A 20,320-nucleotide genomic window follows, 5' to 3' on the forward strand; every position below is an offset into this window, starting at 1 on the left:
ACATAACATTCATCTCCAGCCTGTGACTTGTTCTGCTTTTCGAGTTCGTCTCGTGTCAGTGTTTTGCTCAGGCTGAAGTGGTGCCATGTTCTACGCTTAAGCCAGGCGAAATAAGAAGAACACTTTCCATGTAAGTAGAAGAGCCTGTGGCCTCATCAACTCTGCACTCTGTCTCACTCTCACACACGCACACACACACACACAAGCAGGTCTCTCACACATATACTCACTCACTCACTCTCTCTCTCTCACACTCACACACACGTAGAGGTCTCTCGCACATACACTCTGTCTGTCTGTCTGTCTGTCTGTCTGTCTGTCTGTCTGTCTGTCTGTCTGTCTGTCTGTCTGTCTGTCTCACACACACACACACACACACACACACACACACACACACACACACTCCCTTTTTTACACACACACACAGCTGCACCCCGTGTATGAAATTCCACATACAGATTTATACACAGATATACACCAACCATACACATACAGTAAACACAACTCCAGATACAAACACACACACTTTCAGCTTTGTCAGTTCCCAAGGCTTCTTCCTCAACCTGACAGCGGGAGAAGGAGGAACATTGTTTTAGTGACTGTGTGAATTATTCAGTTCGGTTTTGCTCAGTGTCTCACAGCACACACACAAACACACACACACACAGGGTTCATACTGGGTTAAAACAACCACAGCCAACATAGGGCACAGAGCACCGGTATGAGACCACAAACATCCGCTTGTATCCACGCAGCATCACATCTCACACACACGCACACACACACACACACACACACACAATACTCTCACACACAAAGGCACACACACTAATACCGTCACATTCACAAGTCTACACACAAACACACACACCTTACACTCTTACTCACTCTCAAACAAAGCATCGCACCTCACACATTCGTACAGGGAGCAATGTGTGTCAAATGTAATCTCAGGTTATGATACGAGCTTTAGGTCCTTTTCATGCCTGACCATGTGGTTCTGGGGCACATGTGGCCAGAGTGGTGTGCTGAACTCCTCCTCACAAGCTGCTCATGCTCAGTCAGGCTCGTTTACTCACAAAGGGGATGGGCGCAATTCACACTCTGGCCACTAGAGGGCACACATACACAGTGATTCTGATGAAGTGACACGGACAGACGGACTGACGCACACACACACACAAACACACACACACACACACACACACCCCAGACAATCTGCTCCTGACAGATAGGCGACCATGGAGGGTGTGGGGTGGGGTTTTCTCAGGATAAACAGACAATCAGGTTGTGAGAGCTTAAGACGGAGAGAGAGCAAAAAAAAAACAGAAAAAAAAGGTTCCCCTCCATTTCCTCTAGAACCCATCACTGGGGATTGTAATGTGCTAAACACCCATTAAGAGTTCTCCACAAATGGGCCCAAATGGGTTTGGCTAACAAGTCTTTCTGCTGGAATAACATAGAGTGCACTCTGAGGAAAAGAGCTCCTCACACAGTGCACGCTGATCTGAGGAACAGAACTGTTCACTCTTCACCACCATGGCATTGAACTTAAAGCCACAACAGGGAAGGAGAGGAAATGGCCGGCATTAAGCACCTCTTCAGAGTAATTGACCACTAGTGAGTCAGTACACATACCAGACATTGCCCTCCTGCCTGAAAAAGAAGAATTTTAAAGATGTTTGCAATGCAGAAGGGAGTATACCCTCACTCTCCCTCACACACACACACACACACACACACACACACACACACACAAACACACACTTCCTCATTTTTAGTCTCTGTCTTACACACACACACACACACACACACACACACACACACACACACACACACACACACACACACACACACACACGTTCTTAGTCCCCCTATTTCCATTTAATCCCACAGTTTGAAACTCTTTCTCATCCTTCTACACACTGCATAAAACACTTATTTTTAGCACTAATGGAAAAGCGATGAGATTGCCACCATTACTGTGGCTATACAAACACACCACGTTCAGCCAATCACTACTGTTTCTACACCTCAGGGGCTTCCGCCTACAGCTAGCGCTAGGTTGGGTCAGCGCAGGTGAACAATGCAGAAAGTGTCAGGAATGAAATTCACCTCCAGACAGACGAGACAGAGGAAGAAATAATGGCTCATCTCAAGGAAATATCCCTGATAGAAAGAATGCAGGTATGTGAACTATCTAGGCACGTGAGCATAGAGCAGAACTACCCCCGGAGAGTCTGGAAGCTTATCGGAGTGCACCTGTCAGTCTGAGGTACAACCATACGATTTATGAAAAGGTACATTTTATTAACACACACACACACACACACCCTCCCCTGACAATCTGCTCCTGACAGATAGGCGACCATGGAGGGTGTGGGGTGGGGTTTTCTCAGGATAAACAGACAAACAGGTAGTAAGAGCTGAAGATGGAAGGAGAGAAAATAGAAGAGAAAAAAAGGTTCCCCTCCATTTCCTCTAGATCCGATCACTGGGGATTGTAATGTGCTAAACACCCATTAAGAGTTCTCCACAAATGGGCCCAAATGGGTTTGGCTAACAAGTCTTTCTGCTGGAATAACATAGAGTGCACTCTGAGGAAAAGAGCTCCTCACACAGTGCACGCTGATCTGAGGAACAGAACTGTTCACTCTTCACCACCATGGCATTGAACTTAAAGCCACAACAGGGAAGGAGAAGAAATGGCCGGCATTAAGCACCTCTTCAGAGTAATTGACCACTAGTGAGTCAGTACACACACAAACACCCACACCCACCCACACACACACACACACACACACAAAGGAAAAAATAGTTTCACAGAGAAGGGTGCTGACGAGTCTTCAGCTTCACCATTTGATTATTTTGTGTGCTCTTGGCGCCCTCTACTGAATGAATAAAGAAGTGTTATCATGTTGTCAGTGTGTTTGTTAGTGCATATGGACATAGTTTTTTATAGCAATGTATTGCTTACCCTTGTATAATTTACATTGTGTGTGTGTCTGTGGTGTGTGTGTGAGAATACCACAATTTTACATCAGACCACAATCAATCTTCTGCAATTAAACACACATTCACATATACTCACACTCAAACACACACACACTTAGTTTTTTTTTTTTTTTTTTACTAATCCCTGAGAAGCAGTGTGTCCCACCAGAGGTTGACCACAGAGCAGACCTCCTGCTGCCTGCTGCTCAGCACAGCCAAGCCATGAGAAACACAAATGAAAACAGAGCCCAGCTATTCCTGACTGGACCTGCAGCAGTGGGTTATGGGAGCCGTCATGGCAACAGCACAAACCCAGGGAACACTCATGGTTGGCCCTGTGCTGCAGCTGTGAGGGACCAGGGACCAATCAGCCACCAGAGGGCACACAGGAATGCTGAGTGTTTGGAGTGGAGCAACTAATCTTAATATTGTGCTATTGCAAATGCTAACGCTCATTATGTTTCTATGAGTACTATGACCATTTAAACTCAGGGAAGAGCCTACCATCAATACAGCAGCATGATATTGGAGCGAGTGTTGTTGTCCAGACTTCCTAATACAGGTGACCAGTTTAGGTAAGGAGTCTCTATGGTTCATAAAATAAAAATAATAAAACCTTCCTTTTCAGGCTTCCATAGTGATTATGGAGCACAATAACACTGCAGTAAAACCTCAATGGACCCTAAGATTTTCCTCAGGGCAGCATTTTTTATGATTTCTATGAGAGTGTGTGTGTGTGTGTGTGTGTGTGTGAGAGAGAGAGTGAGAAATTGTTTGTATGTGTGTGTGTGTGTCTGTGTGTGAGAAATAGTTTGAGTGTGTGTGTGTGTGTGTGTTGCATATGTATATTTGCATATATATGTAAATGTGTGTGGAGTATGTTGTGCTTGTAAATGTGTGCGTGGGCATTTTTGCGTGTGTGTGTGTGTGTGTGTTTGTGTGTTGTGCTTGTAAATGTGTGCGTGGGCATTTTTGCGTGTGTGTGTGTGTGTGTGTGTGTGTTTTTTTTTTTAAAGCAACAGGAAGAGCAGGACATGTTTACCGTTCTCTGATGAAGTCGGTGAGCTCCTTGCTGGAGATCTGGCCATGTTTCATGTTGTGATACAGGACGTCGAAGCCATTGTATTTTTCACCCTGGAGGGAATAGAGCAAAAATACATCAGAAAGGCTCAGACAGAGTTAACAAGCAAACAAGTGCTCCCGCACCTTCACACACACACACACACACACACACACACACACACACACACACACACACACACACACACACACACACACACACACACACACACACACACACACACACATTACAACCACATGGACAATGTACACAACCACCAAAACAAACACGGATAAACACAGACAATATTATCACAGAGTTTTCCGGCAATCAATACAGGCATCAATGTCTTTCACAATGTGTTCCCTCACACACACCCATCCACGCAAACACACACATGTCACTATAGGGTGGAAATGAAAGTTTAAAACAATACACACACACTATACACACACACCACACACCCCACACACCCCACACACACAACACACACACACACACACGGTCTTCACAACTTCACCTCTGTGCCAGTGCCTGCCTCCAGCACCAGTGTCCTCATGGTCTGCATGGCCTCTATCTGGGCCCTGAGCAGACGCTGGTCCACCATATTCATCCGAGACATCATTCCTCCCTTCTAATCTCTCTCTCTCTCTCTCCTTTATATTGGATCCCTCTCTTCCTCTTTTCCTCTACCCCCCTTTTCTTCTCTCCACGGGATAGGTTGTTGGTTTGAGACCACCAGAAAACGCCTTCGTTGGAGTCGAGCGACTAACTGACAGCCTGAAGACAACCTTTATCCCTCTTTTCTCACAGATTCCTCTCCCCTTCAATCCCTCGTTTCCTCTATCCACTGACTCCCTCTGGATAAAGCAGCGTTGGTTTGAAACAGTTGTTCAAGGTGAACGACTTTGTTGGAGTCGAGCAACTGACTGACCAAGTGTATCCCTCCATGGCCAGCTGTTGCCATGACAGCAGGGGAAACGGAGACGTCCCCTCTCTGCTACTCCTAAATAATGCAAACGTCTGAATGATTGATGACGGGGAGCAACACCACTCAAACGTCTGGACATGCAGGTGAACCAACAGGGGAGTCTGATGGCTCTGTAGTAAGGCCGTGTGTGTGTGTGTGTGTGTGTGTGTGTGTGCATGTGTGTGTGTGTGTGCATGTGCATGTGTGTGTGCATGTGTGCGTGTGTGTGTGTGCGTGCGTGAGTGAGTGTGTGTAGGTGTGTGTGTGTGTGTAGGTGTGTGTGTGTGTGTGTATGTGCGCGTGCGTGAGTGTGTATGTGTATGTGGAGCTGTCCTGTAGCTCAGTCTGACACTATCATTTAACACCCTTCAGTGCTCCCGCGCCCCTTCATGCCTAATGTTGGAGTGATATTAATGGTTCCCAGATGGCTGTGCTGGCAGAGAGACGAATATAAATCACACACAACAAAGACAGGCCTCCATAAGAGTGACATCAGTCTTGGCACGCACACACACAGACACACACACAGACACACACACACAAACACATACACACGCACAAACACACACACGTTGAAATATCACCTCAACTTCCTCCCTACATATGTTAAGGTGCTTAAAGGCATGTTTTCCTTAGTGTCAGGAATCTCACATACTGTACATCAACATGCCTGAGAGCATACATACAGTACCACCAGACACCTCGTCTACCAGTGGGTTCTTATGAAACCCCTCCCACACAAACACATACTCACATATACATTAAGACCACATACACATAAACATTAAGGCAGCACCGTGAGGCCGTGAGCGCCATCATATTCCAACTCTTGCCCACCTGTATGTTCAACTGACAGTTGTATATACTCTCTCAGTCTCTCTCTCTCTCACGCGCACAGATGCACATGCACAATGTCTTATAATATCAAAGTAAAAAGTGTGTGTAAAGGCAAAGGAAGTCCATGTCGCAAACAAAGCACATTCACTTCTAAATGAACAAACATTCACAAACTCCGAATCACTTCCTGTACATTTGCTGAGGTCACTTCCTGCTAGAAACACCAGTCAGCTCTTTCCATCTCTCTGCAGGTGTTTGTTGCTGAGCCTCTCTGACATACACTAACACAGGACAGAGAGAGAGAGAGAGAGAAAGAAAGAGAGAGAGGGAGAGAAAAAAAGCGTGAGCGAAAGAGCAAAAGGGAGGGAGAGACAGAGAGCGCACACAGAGGGTGCTTCCTAGAGGGAAACTCAGGACATGGCCTGGACCTGTTTGCTGAGCAAACAAGACAGAAAAGCTGAAGACCAGCGTCGCCATATTTACCCAGCGTTAAGAGAGGGTCCTCCTGGTAAAGGCCTGCACACTGACAGGAGGGAGGGAGTTTTCATGTATCGGGAGCACTGGCTGATTGTTGTGTGTGTGTGTGTGTGTGTGTGTGTGTGTGTATATTACTAGTAGTTCCGGCTTGCACGGTTGGCTATATGGATAATTAATTATTTAACATGTCAGATATGTTTGAAAATGAATTTGTATTCAGTGCACATAATATGCAATCCCTATCTCTACGTACAGGCCCCTGTGTGTGTGTGTGTATTTGAGTTTTTTTCTGGGACTGGTGGTCTCTGATAATGTACATTGCAAATATCAGAAGACCTGCTTGTATTTGAATGACACACATTGTGTATTGCTTGTGGAAAGCGGAGAGAGAGAGCAAAAGTGAGAGAGTGTGTTTGTGCATGTGTTTGCATGTGTGTGTATGTGTGTGTGTGATCATACAGGAGAGGTCAGCAATCTGTTTTCTTCCCATGGCTTTAGAGGGCTGTGGAAGGCAGCGATATTATAACACAAAAGCAAAATAAAAACAAATGGCGGAAGCAGGACTGGGCGTTCCTCCCATTCCATCCCTGGACAATGTGTGCCATGCCACCCACCGATTGGCTACAGCCCAGGAAGTCACCCTCCCCTAAGCCAATTGCAGGTCAGTGCAACCAGACCCGCTGTTTGAACACAGCTGTATGAAACACCACCAAGTGTGTGCGCGCGTGTCTTTGTGTGTGTGTGTGTCTTTGTGTGTGTGTGTGTGTGTGTGTGTGGTAGCTCACTGTTACACAATCCAGTTTGTCAAAGGGATATGAAAACCACTAATGATGAATGAATGAGTAGAGCCAGTCATATTTAGCATTCACAGCCCTGAATCCCCCAGGCCTGCAGGCCACAGAGAGGTCATTGTTCTCAAGCTCCTGCCTCTCAGAAGCAGTGATAGGGAGTGATGTAGATGATTAAACATGCTTGTGTTTGACTGATAACACACCACAAACAAAGCGCAATGGACACTGTGAGTGTGTCTATGGATGTGTGTGTGTGTGCGCATGTAGTTGAAAAAGACAAGGAGGGAGAGTATGCTGAAGGGAATTACTTTCTGTAACTGCCTTCATTAATACTTGCCATGGTTGGAAAACTTGCTGAACCACACACAGATACAGACACAGGCACAGGCACAGGCACAGACACAGACACAGACACAGACACAGACACAGACACAGACACAGTGTATATTTTATTCACATTACAAAATGTAACCTTGTCTTGTCTTGTCTTTAAAATATATCCCTTGTGCTGATGTATCATACACTAGATATCCCCTAAAGGGAACTCATTACTGTACCAAACACTGTCCTATTCAAGCACTAATGATCTCTGACCAGAGGTGATCAGGTCAAAGGTGAAATGTCACTTGAGGACAATGGCTGTCATATGTGTATGTGGTTCTACAGATACATAATTGTGTGTTTGTGTGTGTGTGTGTGTGTGTGTGTGTGTGTGTGTGTGTGTGTGTGTGTGTGTGTGTGTGTGTGTGTGTGTGATGAGTATTAGAGATCATGTCAGGTCTTGAAACTGGGCATCTCCCATCCTGCTTCTCATTTTAGACTAACAAACAGAAGCTCCACTTAAACTTGAACACACACATCATGAGAAATGACACAGAGCCAACAAACAATTAAACATTTCTTTGTGTGTGTGTGTGTGTGAGAGAGAGACAGAGAGAGGGAGAGAGAGAGATGTGGTGTGTTTTTTAATGCTTTGAGCCACAGACAGAGAATATCCCAGTTAGGCGTGCAGCTGCACAGGCAGTGACCTCACTTTCTCTGTCTCACCCGCTGCCTATCCATCTCCATCTCACTCTCTCCTTTCTTCCCCTCCATTTGGTTCTATCCTGCCACTCTCTCTCTTTCTCTCTCTCTCTCCTTTCTCTCAAAGCTTCTGTCTGTTCAATCAACAGCCTCACACTGACTCACTCAGAGCTTCTGTGCTATTTGTCTGTGTGTGTGTGTGTTTGTTTGCGTAAATGTATATATCTGGGGGGTGTGAGTGTGTGGTTTGGGTATCCATCAGACTTTAGGTCAGCAGGTGCAGAGACACGACTTCCCCAGCATTACATAACTATTTTCAGCAGAAGACAGCAAGACAGACAGACATGAGTTTTCCTCTCGCTTGCTTAGATGGTTTCATCAAAAATGTAGCCAGGGCATGAACATTTTTAATGCAAGCCATCTCATTTCCTGGTCGAGTCTGAATCTCTGCCCCCTTCTTCCATCTTCCCTTGTCTAGACAGCAGCATATTTAAAGTGTAAGTAAACAACTGAAAAACACACTTCAGTTTAAACTACCAATCTATGCGTAAAGGTAAGTGAAGGGTAACGGACATTGAGGCTACACACCAACCAACCTCCCTCATTTAGCCATTACTCAGTCATTTATATCCTCTGTGTGTGATTCACTAGGCCCTATGAGGAGGCACATGTCTGCTGTCTTCTTCAGGGAAAGTCTTCCATAACACCCATCCTGCAATTGCTTCACAAAACTCTGCTTGCAGGAACGTGCAGTTCCAGAAAGCTGACTCAAAAGGTCATGTCACACCTTACCTCTGGAAGAAGGAAGTGCCTCTGGGTGGTGTGTTAACAGTTTCCCTAGCATAAAAAATACACTAAACACTAGCTGGGAACAAAACAAACAAAACAGGCAGCTTTAGATTATCATGCTGGGCTAAAGTATTTAACCCCTGAGGTGGTTTTCTAGCAAGGAAAAATCACAGACATTCCTCTTCTATCTCTACTGCTCCTCTACCTCTGCTGGGAGAGCCAGGTGCTAACAACACTATGCCATGGGTTCAACACTCAGGAGGCACACACACTTATGAAAATAAATGAACACACACACACACACACACACACACACACACACACACACACACACACACACACACACACACACACACACACACACACACACACACACACACACACACACACACACACACACACACACACACACACACACAAACACAAACACAAACACAAACACACACACACACACAACAATGTGGCCTAAACCTACTGTACTGGGAGCGTCTTTGGATAAATGCATCAGCTAAATGAATCAAAGTAGACGTTAATATTCATCAACTTTATTATAATTCATAAACTACTGAGAATCAGGGACACCAAATACCAGTTAATTTTGCAGTCACTTCACACGCACAAAAAAAACAAAAACACAGACACAGACAGACAGAGAGAGAGAGAAAGAGACACACACATAGACTTCGGCACACAGCCTACATACCCACACCAACATACATACACTCTCACACACACACACACACACACACACACACACACACACACACACACACACCTATACTCTACATACCCTCACCAACAGACACACAAACATACACACACACATACAAACACACACACACACACACACACACACACACACACACACACACACACACACACACACACACACACAGCCTATACTCTACATACCCTCACCAACAGACACACAAACATACACACACACATACAAACACTGGCCTATAACCTATCCAGACTGTACCAAACCAGCAGCACCAACACTCCAAACAGTAACATCTGACTGAAGACAAATATAAAGGGGCAACATCATCAGCTCTGTGGCAGAAGAGAGGTGATTCTGTTGGCTGGTTTGCAAAGCATACCTTAATTTAGAAGCAGATTAAAATCTGAACTACAGTAATGGCCTAAACTACAAGAACAGTTTTGGAAGATGTGAATTTACAATCTGAAGGATGCATTGAGATGCCTTGAAATCCATTTTCAAATTATACCTTGTCACACAATTGTCTACCCAATAATAACACATTTAAACTGCAACAAATTCATCATAACACACAAATGCTTATTTGATTAATGCATGCACATGGAAGTAAACACATGGGTCAACCTAACACAGCAGGTATAAACACCATCTGATATTCATCTGAAGATCCTCTGCCTTCAAATGATCAGGAATGCCAAGATTAGGAGATTCAAAGAAAGAAAGAAAAAACGTCACTAGAAACAAATGTAAAATTTAAATAACCAAAAAAATCAAATCAGTTCACCGCTGACCCACTGCCTCGTTGTTGACCTTTGAACTCTGTTTGCGGCTCTTTGTCTGTCCCCTCTACTGCTGTTCTTCAAGATGACCTCGAGACATCTGGCCAACAGACGGTGCAGAGCGACGGCGGAAAACTGCCAGATTGCAGCCCGTAGCACAGACTGACACTACCTGCTGGGTCCCCCCACCCCCTGCCAACCCCTCCTCCGCATCACGGCAAGCATTGGAGGACACCATGTAATGGTGACATTTAAATGAATCACCACAGCTTCCTGAAAAGAGATCACAGCAACAGAGTTCTGTCTCTTTAAGGGCACTGCTGCTGGGTGCAGATTTAGATTGCAGGCGTTTAAAGAGTAAAAAGAAAGAGACAGAGATCATATCAGAGGCAGGTCCAGTACTAAGCCAGTGTTTAGTAAGCATTTGATAAAGCTTGATGACGACTGAGGTCAAAACTCGAACAGACAACTGATCAAGCCTACACCCTACATGACTGTAAAACAAATACCGAGAGGGTGAGGGGGGGAGACAGTCTGCTTTATGACATCAGAACATCTGCTGCAAGTCATGTGATCATGGAACTGCTCCAAGAAGCGTATGAGAAATGCAAACCAAGCAATTTCCACATCGAGCCTAGGAATAGGTCATTAACCTGGCTATCGAACAAAGCCGGAAGATTTAATATCAGGAAGGGGTGGATGAGACTCTGAACAGTGTCTGAACTTGATGATACCCCAAACACTCACAGATGTCACCCAGCCAGACTAGACATATCTGTGTGTGCGTGTCCTGATGCTGCTGTTTAACACTACAGAGTAGCAAACATCCCTGTTCTGAAACTGAACAGAATTAGCACAGCTGAGCGGAAGTGAAACCCTTAAACCAAGAACAGTGACCATTCACGCTAGAATGCTTTAGCAGGACCTTAAAAACCCACACACCCGCTGGTGTATGTCAAAGCAGCACTAGCCCTCCAAGGGAAGCATGCTGTGCAAATGGACCCAGGAAACACACCATGTAAACAGGCCCAAACGACATGCCATGTTAGCAGACCCAGGCTCTGACAAAGACCAGTCAGCTGCTACCCTTTGAGAGGAACTGTCTATCTCACTATCTGGCCTGGGTGCGGAAGGGCAAGGGCTGTGGTCCACAAACACATTGTTGTGCTACGACCACAACAAGAGTGCATTCAACTATTTATCAGTCTATAATTTAACAATGGTCACAGCAAAAGGAGCCGAAAGCTGCTATCTGCTCTGTCTCTGTCTGGGTCTGGTGATACTCATAAGAGGTTGTAATATCATACCACAGAGACACCTCCAACGCTTCCAGTTGAGTGCATCCCAACTTGCTCTGCAGAGCCCAAACCTGTCTCCCTGTGCCTGGAGGCCGAGGGATTCAAAACACACTCACAGAAAGCTGGAAGAGATTGGGTGGCCAGGATTGGTGTCAAATAACAATGACTGATTTTGATTTTTGCTCAGATTTCTTTTTTTTTATCCCAGCAGGCCTTGGGCTCCAGTATCCATGACGGAAGTAGGTTCTGTGTCAGGTGTGCCAAACATCTAATGACCTAGGCTAATACACGCACGTGATATCAGCCCAAACAAAAACAAACTACTTATTTAGTGTGAGTGTGTTGAGTGATATAGGGCCCAATACAAACAAATGAAAAGACCCGACTCAGTAGTAAAGACACAGTTTCTCAGGGGGCCATTCTATGATGTCATGACACAGTAGTCCAGGTTACACAAGCTTAAGCATCATATGATATATCCAGAGGCTGCAGGTTCACAATCTAATGTAGGTTACGCTTAAGCATCATATATCCAGAAGCTTCAGTATGTGGCAAAAGCAGTGCAAAATCATATTTTTCCTATAATTCTACACACACACACACACACACACACACACACACACACACACACACAAACACACACACAAGCTATAAAGCCACACGGCCAACATTGAACTTGAGACACAGACACTGCATGCAAAATGTAGGCTACATGTACGTGCACTGTAACACATGTACACATGATCTTACTCCATCTAGACTCGCCCACACACATTAAACCACTTCCCCAGGTCAGTTTGGTCTTTTTCCCAACTCACTCTTTGCAGATCATACAAAGTAGACAGGCCAGCCTTCACTGATATGAGGAAGACTCTTAAAGAGCTTTCACCTTAAACCCTCCCACAGCTTCCAAAAGAATCCATCATCAACCATTTGTTACACAAAAGCCACACAAATCCCACCTTCTACATGGTCTCTGGTGCATCAGAGAGATGTAGAAAGAGAGGGAGAGAGACAGTGTCTGCCTAAACGTGTACAAGAGTGTGTGAATAAGTGTGTGTGTGTGTGTGTGTGTGTGTGTGTGTGTGTGTGTGTGTGTGTGTGTATTTGTATGACTGTCTGAATGTGTGTGTATAAGAGAGGGAGTTTGTGTGGTTGCATGCAAGACTGTGTGTACCTGCTCTGCATCTCAAACACACAGCTGATCGTCGTGGTGGGTGTGAAGGCCCTAAGCACAAAAAGCCGATTGAAGGGGCAGACCTCTAAACATTTCACTTAGCCTACACCCCGCAGACCCTTTCTCTCTCTCCATCCTTCCATCTCTCTCTCTCTCTCTCTCTCTCTCTCTCTCTCTCTCTCTCTTTTTAACCACCTGGAATACTCTGGGGATCCTACAACATCTAGTTTCTAATCACCAACTCTTGGTCATGTTCCTTGTCTGCGCCTCCCTTACCTCTGTTGGTGCTCATAGTTTGCCTGTGAAGTTTAATTATTACACCATGGTTGGTTATGCAAATGACTACCTCACAGAAAGTAAAAAAATGCAACGAGACACCACAGAATCTTGCACCAGGGATATCAATCCAGTTTGCCCAAAGTGAACCATTTATAGCAAACATTGCACAACCAATATGTCTTTGTAGTGATTGACCTTGAGGTTACTTTAGGTTCAGTACACCCAAGTTCACTATTTAGTGTGTTGTGTTTAAGACATATCAAGAAAGATCACTGTATGCTTAAGATGAATAGGCCTAAAGGCAGAAAGTTTAGCATGCAGACCACAGAAGACCACTGGTTAGCCAACTTCATAATCCATCACAACACATTATAATCTATTTTACATTTTTGGAATGCACAGAGTTTGCCATTTAATAGCCTGAAAATAAAAAAACGTTTCGGTCAAGCTAAGTGCGGTTAACTGTAGGCGTATTGTGAAACACAACAGAGCATCCTACTTCCTTTACACAAAAGATATCAACTGTGGAATGTAGGTAACCAGCATATCCTAGTCTCAATCAGCTCGTCTGTCCGGTCCGTGCTCTCACGTAGTGTGAAATATGCTTAGCTCATTTCACCCTATCCGTCGGCCGTGACGAGGCATTGGTCTACAGTAAATGGTGACATTTCCCTCTGTGTGGCTTAATTCAATAAACGTCTTATAAACATTGAGCTCCACATAGTAATAGCTGTCAACATAATGACAAAATAGGCCTACTACTAAATAGGAAAACACAACAGACCTCAGTATTGCCTAGCTCAAGGAAAATGGGTGTGTAGCAGGTCTTCACTGACGAGCAGGGTAGCTTTTGTGTAGGCAAAGGCCACCATTAATAGCACGCTACACAATTGACGTCCGATCGTCTAAAAATAGTCTACATTATGCATTATTTCCATTTAGCCTGTAACGCGTCTGTAATGTATGCGCTAGCCTACAGTTGTGAGAAAAAAAACCTCAAGCCTTAAAAAAAGCCTTATGCTGACTGACAAGCGGGGCAACGTCTTTCTACCTGACAGGGAAAAAAATATTTAACATAACAAACGTGACAATTACTGGAAAGTATAGTTAGAACCCCGCAGAAAGACTGATGCTACTTCCAGGCCGCAGGTAAGTCCAGCTACAATAAGACCTAACAACATCTGTATAAAACAGCTTACAAGCTACACTGCTTCCAATGTAGCTCAAGTTAGCCACGTCTGGATTTAGCCGGGAAAGAGAGTAGGACAACGTGTACAACGAGTAGTGACTTATGAATGCAAATAACGTAACTGCAGTTGTAATAAATATGTATTATTGACATTCAGCTGTGTCAGCATTTCTCCTCATAAATCATCACAAACTTGTAAAAACCATGGTCTCTCATTCGAACTTAATTACGGAAGAAAACGAGAAGGTCGACATATTGACTGACACATTGAAAGGCCCAATGGTGTTCCAGGATGACTCCATAAACATTCCAAGACAGTCCAAGACAGCCAATTGGCGTTCGCAGAGGTGGATTCCAGTTGGCTGCTCAAGTTAGATGGAGTTCACCGAGGCCCAATCCCCGGGATAGTAAAACGGTATTTGCCGAGAAAAGTAGCGGGGGCACGGGCCAGTTGTCCACATTGTGCTTAGAAGACAACCGTATGTATTTGTGACTACAGTTTCACACTGCGCAAATACACGCGCAGATCTTAAAGACTGTTGTCAATGTTACTTACGAAATACTACGTGCATGAACTGAGCAACTGGCTTTCATTCCCCGGCTAACGCAAATAGAAAAAGGAAAACAACATACCCAGAAATTTTCCAGGAAATAAGGCGCTATCATTTTGGTGTCTTCCCCTCCTTGGCCGTGGCACTTCTGGCAATATTGGGCCTATATGATCGTAAATAAATATGACTGACGCAGCTCCGTCTCCCTCAGTTTCTGTTGTGTCTGCTTTCTCTCTTTTCCTCTTCCTTCTCGTCTTTTTTTCCTCCCTCTCAACCCCTGACTCCACCTCCTTTAGCACACTGCCTGAGTTCACTCGCGTTTCTCCACTCCTCCAACAAATTTCACTAGCTTACCATCATAGGCCAAACTGCGCCACTAGTGGCGAGTACAATACCCGTGAAATGCCATGTAAAGTCGAATTTAGCTCATGATTCGGATGTGTTTTGACGCAACAGCCGGCTCCCTATTGATGCAATAGTCCATTGCTACATAACAGAATAGTCTTGAGCAATTACTACTCACTTATTTAGCTTATCCTAAAAAATGTCCTACACCTACAATGTTAATGTTTTAGTAGGCTACAAATGGCCATGACATGTGCTTTTGATCAGGAGGTCAAGTGCGCATATGACAGTAGAGGCCGGGGGTGCTGAAAGAAATCGCAGTCCATTACCGCAGCCTCATTGTAATCTCATTCTTTTCTGATCCACGATTCTGTTCAAAAGTGTAAAGGATGGCGGGTTAATGAAACTGCACCATGAATGAGCTGGCATGATTTAGGGCCATTTGAGTGTTATAATTACGCTACCCTGAATAAACAATGTAGCCTAGGCTGCAGTGCCGCTAATTATGCCTGCTATAGCTTCTTTGAATGGCTATTAGTCCCACAGATATGCTTAAACTTACCTGGCACTTGTGTTTCAAAACCTCATGATGGTTGTCGTGCTTGCTATTGCAGTTTCGGCCACTCTCTCCTTTGGACAGATGGATCTTCGCAATTTTAAAAGTTACAGAAAGAATATGATCACTATTTGGACAGTGTTAATGTACTTTGCATTAGGTAGGCTACACACAATTGTTAGCAGTTGACCAGTTGGTAATACAGCCTTCGATGCTGTGGCATTGTTGATAGCTACAGTACGCGCCTAGGTCATGAAACGTGTTGTTACTTGGAATCCAGCCATCCGAAGTACTTAGCCTACAGTATAATTTCTCTAGGCCCAACTACATGTGAGTCAGAAAAAGAAGTCTCTTCAGCCATTAAACGTATAGTGTTATGAATGAAGGGCATTCATTGGCGAACTGCATTTACATATCATATGGATGGCAAGGAATACATTTTATTACTAACATAATAACACTGACCCCTGCTCAAGGACTGTTTATGTAAACAATTTATTTAACATTGTACAGAGCCAAGCATTCACAACCATCACTACATCATACAAATGTCATTACAAAATTACTACAGTACAATATAGAGTCTTTGCATGATCCAAAATATTTGGTGGCCCCAAATTTCTTTATTTCTTCTTAAAATTCAGCAGCTTCAGAAAAGAAGTACAGCCATGTCGCTGTTTATGTTAGCAAAAGGGTGAAGGGCTGAACAAGAAGACACAACTCAAGTTTACATGGCTTAAATAGTCAGGAGCCAAGGAGCCAAATTTCCTTGCACAAGAGAGACATTCTAATTTCAACAGTAGTCCACGCAGTATCATCAGAGTAGGAAAACATCTCATAAAGCTTTTACAATCCACTTAAACTGAGAATTTGTGTATTTTATTTACTTGGCCACCTCATATTGGCTACTTTATTATATGCAATATTCTCCCTCATCAACACTGGGTTTCACATTTCAAGGCATCCTAACAGTAAATACTGCACTTCGTATACATAATTCACCTTAATTTGTAAATCACAACTACATCCCTACTAATATGACAGCTAACCCATATTCCTCTGTGTAAAGGAAACTTTCTTTTTTTAAATATTGATTAAAACAATGATTGTATTTCCCTTAATGAGCTTTTAAGTGTGGGTGATTTTAGAGAGGTAACAGGTCTTTCTGGCAGATCTGTCTGGCTGTCATTAGTAAACTTGCTTAGCTTAAGGGAAGTTGAAGTTGGACTGGTATGTTAAACTCAGCCTTCCTGTGAGGGGTTAGTGTGGCCCACCCAGGAGCGGCCATCTTGGGCAATATGTGAAACATCACCAGCACAAGGAGACTCAGATAATACACAGGCACACACACACACACACACACACACACACACACACACACACACAGACTCACACAAACTCACACAGCCTCACACATACATTACAAAAAATAAAAAGAAATAAAATGAAAAACAGTAAAACACAGACCTCCTGAGGTTTCTATGACAACAAATTCAAGTAAAAAAAAAAACTACAACAAACACTTAGCAGCAGCCTATAAGACAGCAACATGAAACTTGATACAGTATTTATTTCTTATAGAGCAGTGTTTGTTTTTTCTAATTATTTTTGTTGCTTTGAATTGCATGAGACTTAAATAGCATAACATTGAATTGGACTGTGCCTCTGGTTTCCAAGCATGACAGAACTGCTGGAATATGTCAAAGACCATTTCTGACACATTCACTTTGCACACAGGAGGGGAATCACACAATCCAAAACAACGACAACAATTAAACATTCACAAGAACAAGCACCTGATGATATCCCATGATGCTCTCCATGCTCTCCTTTTTCAGAATTACATGGAATTCTTTTTTCCAGTGTTGTTCTGATACACTTCTTATATGCATAGTGAGATGAATTACAAAAGGGCAAACTATGATTATTGGTTATAAAGAATACATCATTTTTAAATTAACATATGACAAAAGTGACCAATTACAACTAATGTATATTGTAATAACTGAATAAATGTCAGAAATGTTTCATAATCACTGGTACACTATGCTTTGAAGGTACGATGTAGTGGCAAATGTCATCATCTGTTTTAAGAACACCTTAGCCTGATTCTGAAAGTCTATGGACGTCAAGGCCCAAAGATAACAAGAGTCTGAAGACAACTCGTTATTGAAAAGTTCATACAACAGTAAGAGGTTACGGTACTGTGTGTCTATGATTGTTCTTAGTGACTGATATGATTATGTGCCTTAGGTACAGATAACAATACTGTGAGATGCATCACTCTGTCCAGCAGAGCAATCTGATTGGTTGGCCTATGAAGATCCCTACCCTTATCACTATGCATGGGATTCATCCAGGTGACTGTGCTTTCTCATAAATAAACAGACAGAAACAAACAAAATGTGTACCAGATCACTAAGCTTGTGTCCTGCGATTCACAGTACAAAAATGGAACAGCCTCGTCTGCTAAGCACTGAGGTGGGAGTCCCACCACTGAACTTGGGTTTTCAGGAAATATATGCAATCAAGCACAGTGCCCCAAGCCAGCGAGTAAGAGAGGAACTAACATATGTCTCATTTTTCTCTTTTGTTGTTGTTTTGGGACCACTCACCTAGTGTGGGTGATCATAGGGCCACCAACATGCAAGAACCAATCTGGGAGTAGCCTGCTGTCAACAGTCAATCAAAACCTCCTCACAAAAACAAACAAACCAAGCACCCATGAGACCATACCATTCACAAAAGCAAAACAAACATACTGATAGATACAAGTACACTAATGTGAGAAGTCAACACGATTGCTCATCAGACAGAGTTAGCAACAACTACGGACAGTTTGAGAAGGAGCTGAGTACAACTCACAGAAAAGACCCACAGAGGAAAGGATTCAGTGACGCACTGTATGGCCTACTCTATACTCCAGAAACACACACACGCACGCGCGCGCACACACGCACACACACACATGATAAACTTCACAGATACCCACGCACAATCAAGCAAACACAAAGACACACACACACACACACACACACACACTGTCAGTGGCAGACAACACCTCACAGTTATACACACACTTAAGGACACACTCACACTGAGTGGTAGACTACGGATACACTTTAGTTACCTCACACACATAGGGCCCTAATTTCAATGACGGGCAATAAGCAAAGCAACGGGCCAAGTAAGTTGCCTGTCAATGAAATTAGGGCCCACAATCACACCAGGATGACCTGCAAAGCCTTACTAATGGTGTCTCTGAAGAGTGACAACTACCACATTCTTTAGTGAGAGCACCAAGACCGTAAACTAACCAGACGCCAAAGAAACTGGAAGCATACACCAGTAGGTATTTCAGGTTTTAGGGCTATGTAGACATCTCAGACTAGCACGCATACAAACACACACACACACACAAACACACATAGCACACACACACACACACACACACACAAACAAACACACAAACACACACGTAAAGCACTGTACTTCACTGCTGTATAGCCTCAATGCTTCCATTTGGGCATGCTGTTTTAAATTCATCAATTAAGACAAGTCACTTCCAAACACAAAAAAATAGAAAATTATGCAAAACAGAAAAGGTTTGTTGCACAGATGTATGTCATGAAAAATGGTTCGGTTGTCCTAAAGATAACACAGAATCTCTAATACCTCATTTGTAAGCAAACATTTCCACTATCGTAAGATATGAATAGATGGAGATATCTTTCAAAGCCGTCTCTTCTGATTACTATATGCAGAGGCAGAGAAAGAGGCTGGGAGATGCTTCCAGCGTGTACTTATTTAAGAGTACTTATTTACCGTCTACTGTTGAGCACTGTGTACAGTTGCAACTATACTTTGTGGGCGTACACTCAAAGGACAGTCTGCACTATAAGGTCATCTTCATGCATTTGAGTTTAAACTACCCCTTCCATGCTTATTACCTTATGGTATGCCTAAGTTAGCCATAAGTCCCCCCATCCCTTCCGTAATGGTACGTTCTAGAAGACAAGAAGCTGTTGGATTTTGGATCCCCTATTTAGCACTAAACTTATAGTACTTAAGTACAGTAGGCACTTCCTTTACTATAAACTTAAACCCAACATATTTCACCAAAAACAACGCCGTCAAGTGATGGCTTCAGATTTTCTCTCCCTCTCTGTCCCTCTGTTTTTTCCCTTTCCCTTGTTTTTTTTGTCCCACCCCCCCCCCCCCCCCCCCATCAGCACAGAAGAGTGCTGCTGAGTTTTCAGATGAGAGAGACGAAAGGCTGATGGACATCTGTTTGCGTGTGTTGTTTCGCGTCGTCTGGTCTTGCCATGGTGAAATGGTGAAGTTTTTCCTCCCTCAGTGAAGTTGGCCGAGCTCCCGTTTGGATTTTGGTGATTCCTGCCGCCACGGCCGACCACCTCCTCCCTCCCACCCCATCCGGAGGGGTCCGGGGGGGCCCAATCCCTCCCCCCTCCCCAGCCACA

General features: G+C 43.9%; 1 protein-coding gene across 1 annotated transcript in view; it reads right to left on the minus strand.

Moving 5' to 3' along the window:
• fcho2 (FCH and mu domain containing endocytic adaptor 2) overlaps positions 1-15,155 on the minus strand; it is a 56,542-nt gene extending 41,387 nt beyond the window's left edge. The window contains exons 1-2 of the mRNA XM_080847412.1: positions 15,021-15,155; positions 4,037-4,128 (exon numbers count right to left, since the gene is read on the minus strand). Coding sequence (XP_080703538.1) covers positions 4,037-4,128; positions 15,021-15,053 — 125 coding nt within the window. The 5' untranslated portion in view covers positions 15,054-15,155. The remainder of the gene's footprint in view (positions 1-4,036; positions 4,129-15,020) is intronic.
• Positions 15,156-20,320: the final 5,165 nt, after the last annotated feature.

This window comes from Sprattus sprattus, assembly GCF_963457725.1.
Source record: "Sprattus sprattus genome assembly, chromosome: 11".
In the NCBI taxonomy this organism is placed as follows: Eukaryota; Metazoa; Chordata; class Actinopteri; order Clupeiformes; family Clupeidae; genus Sprattus; species Sprattus sprattus.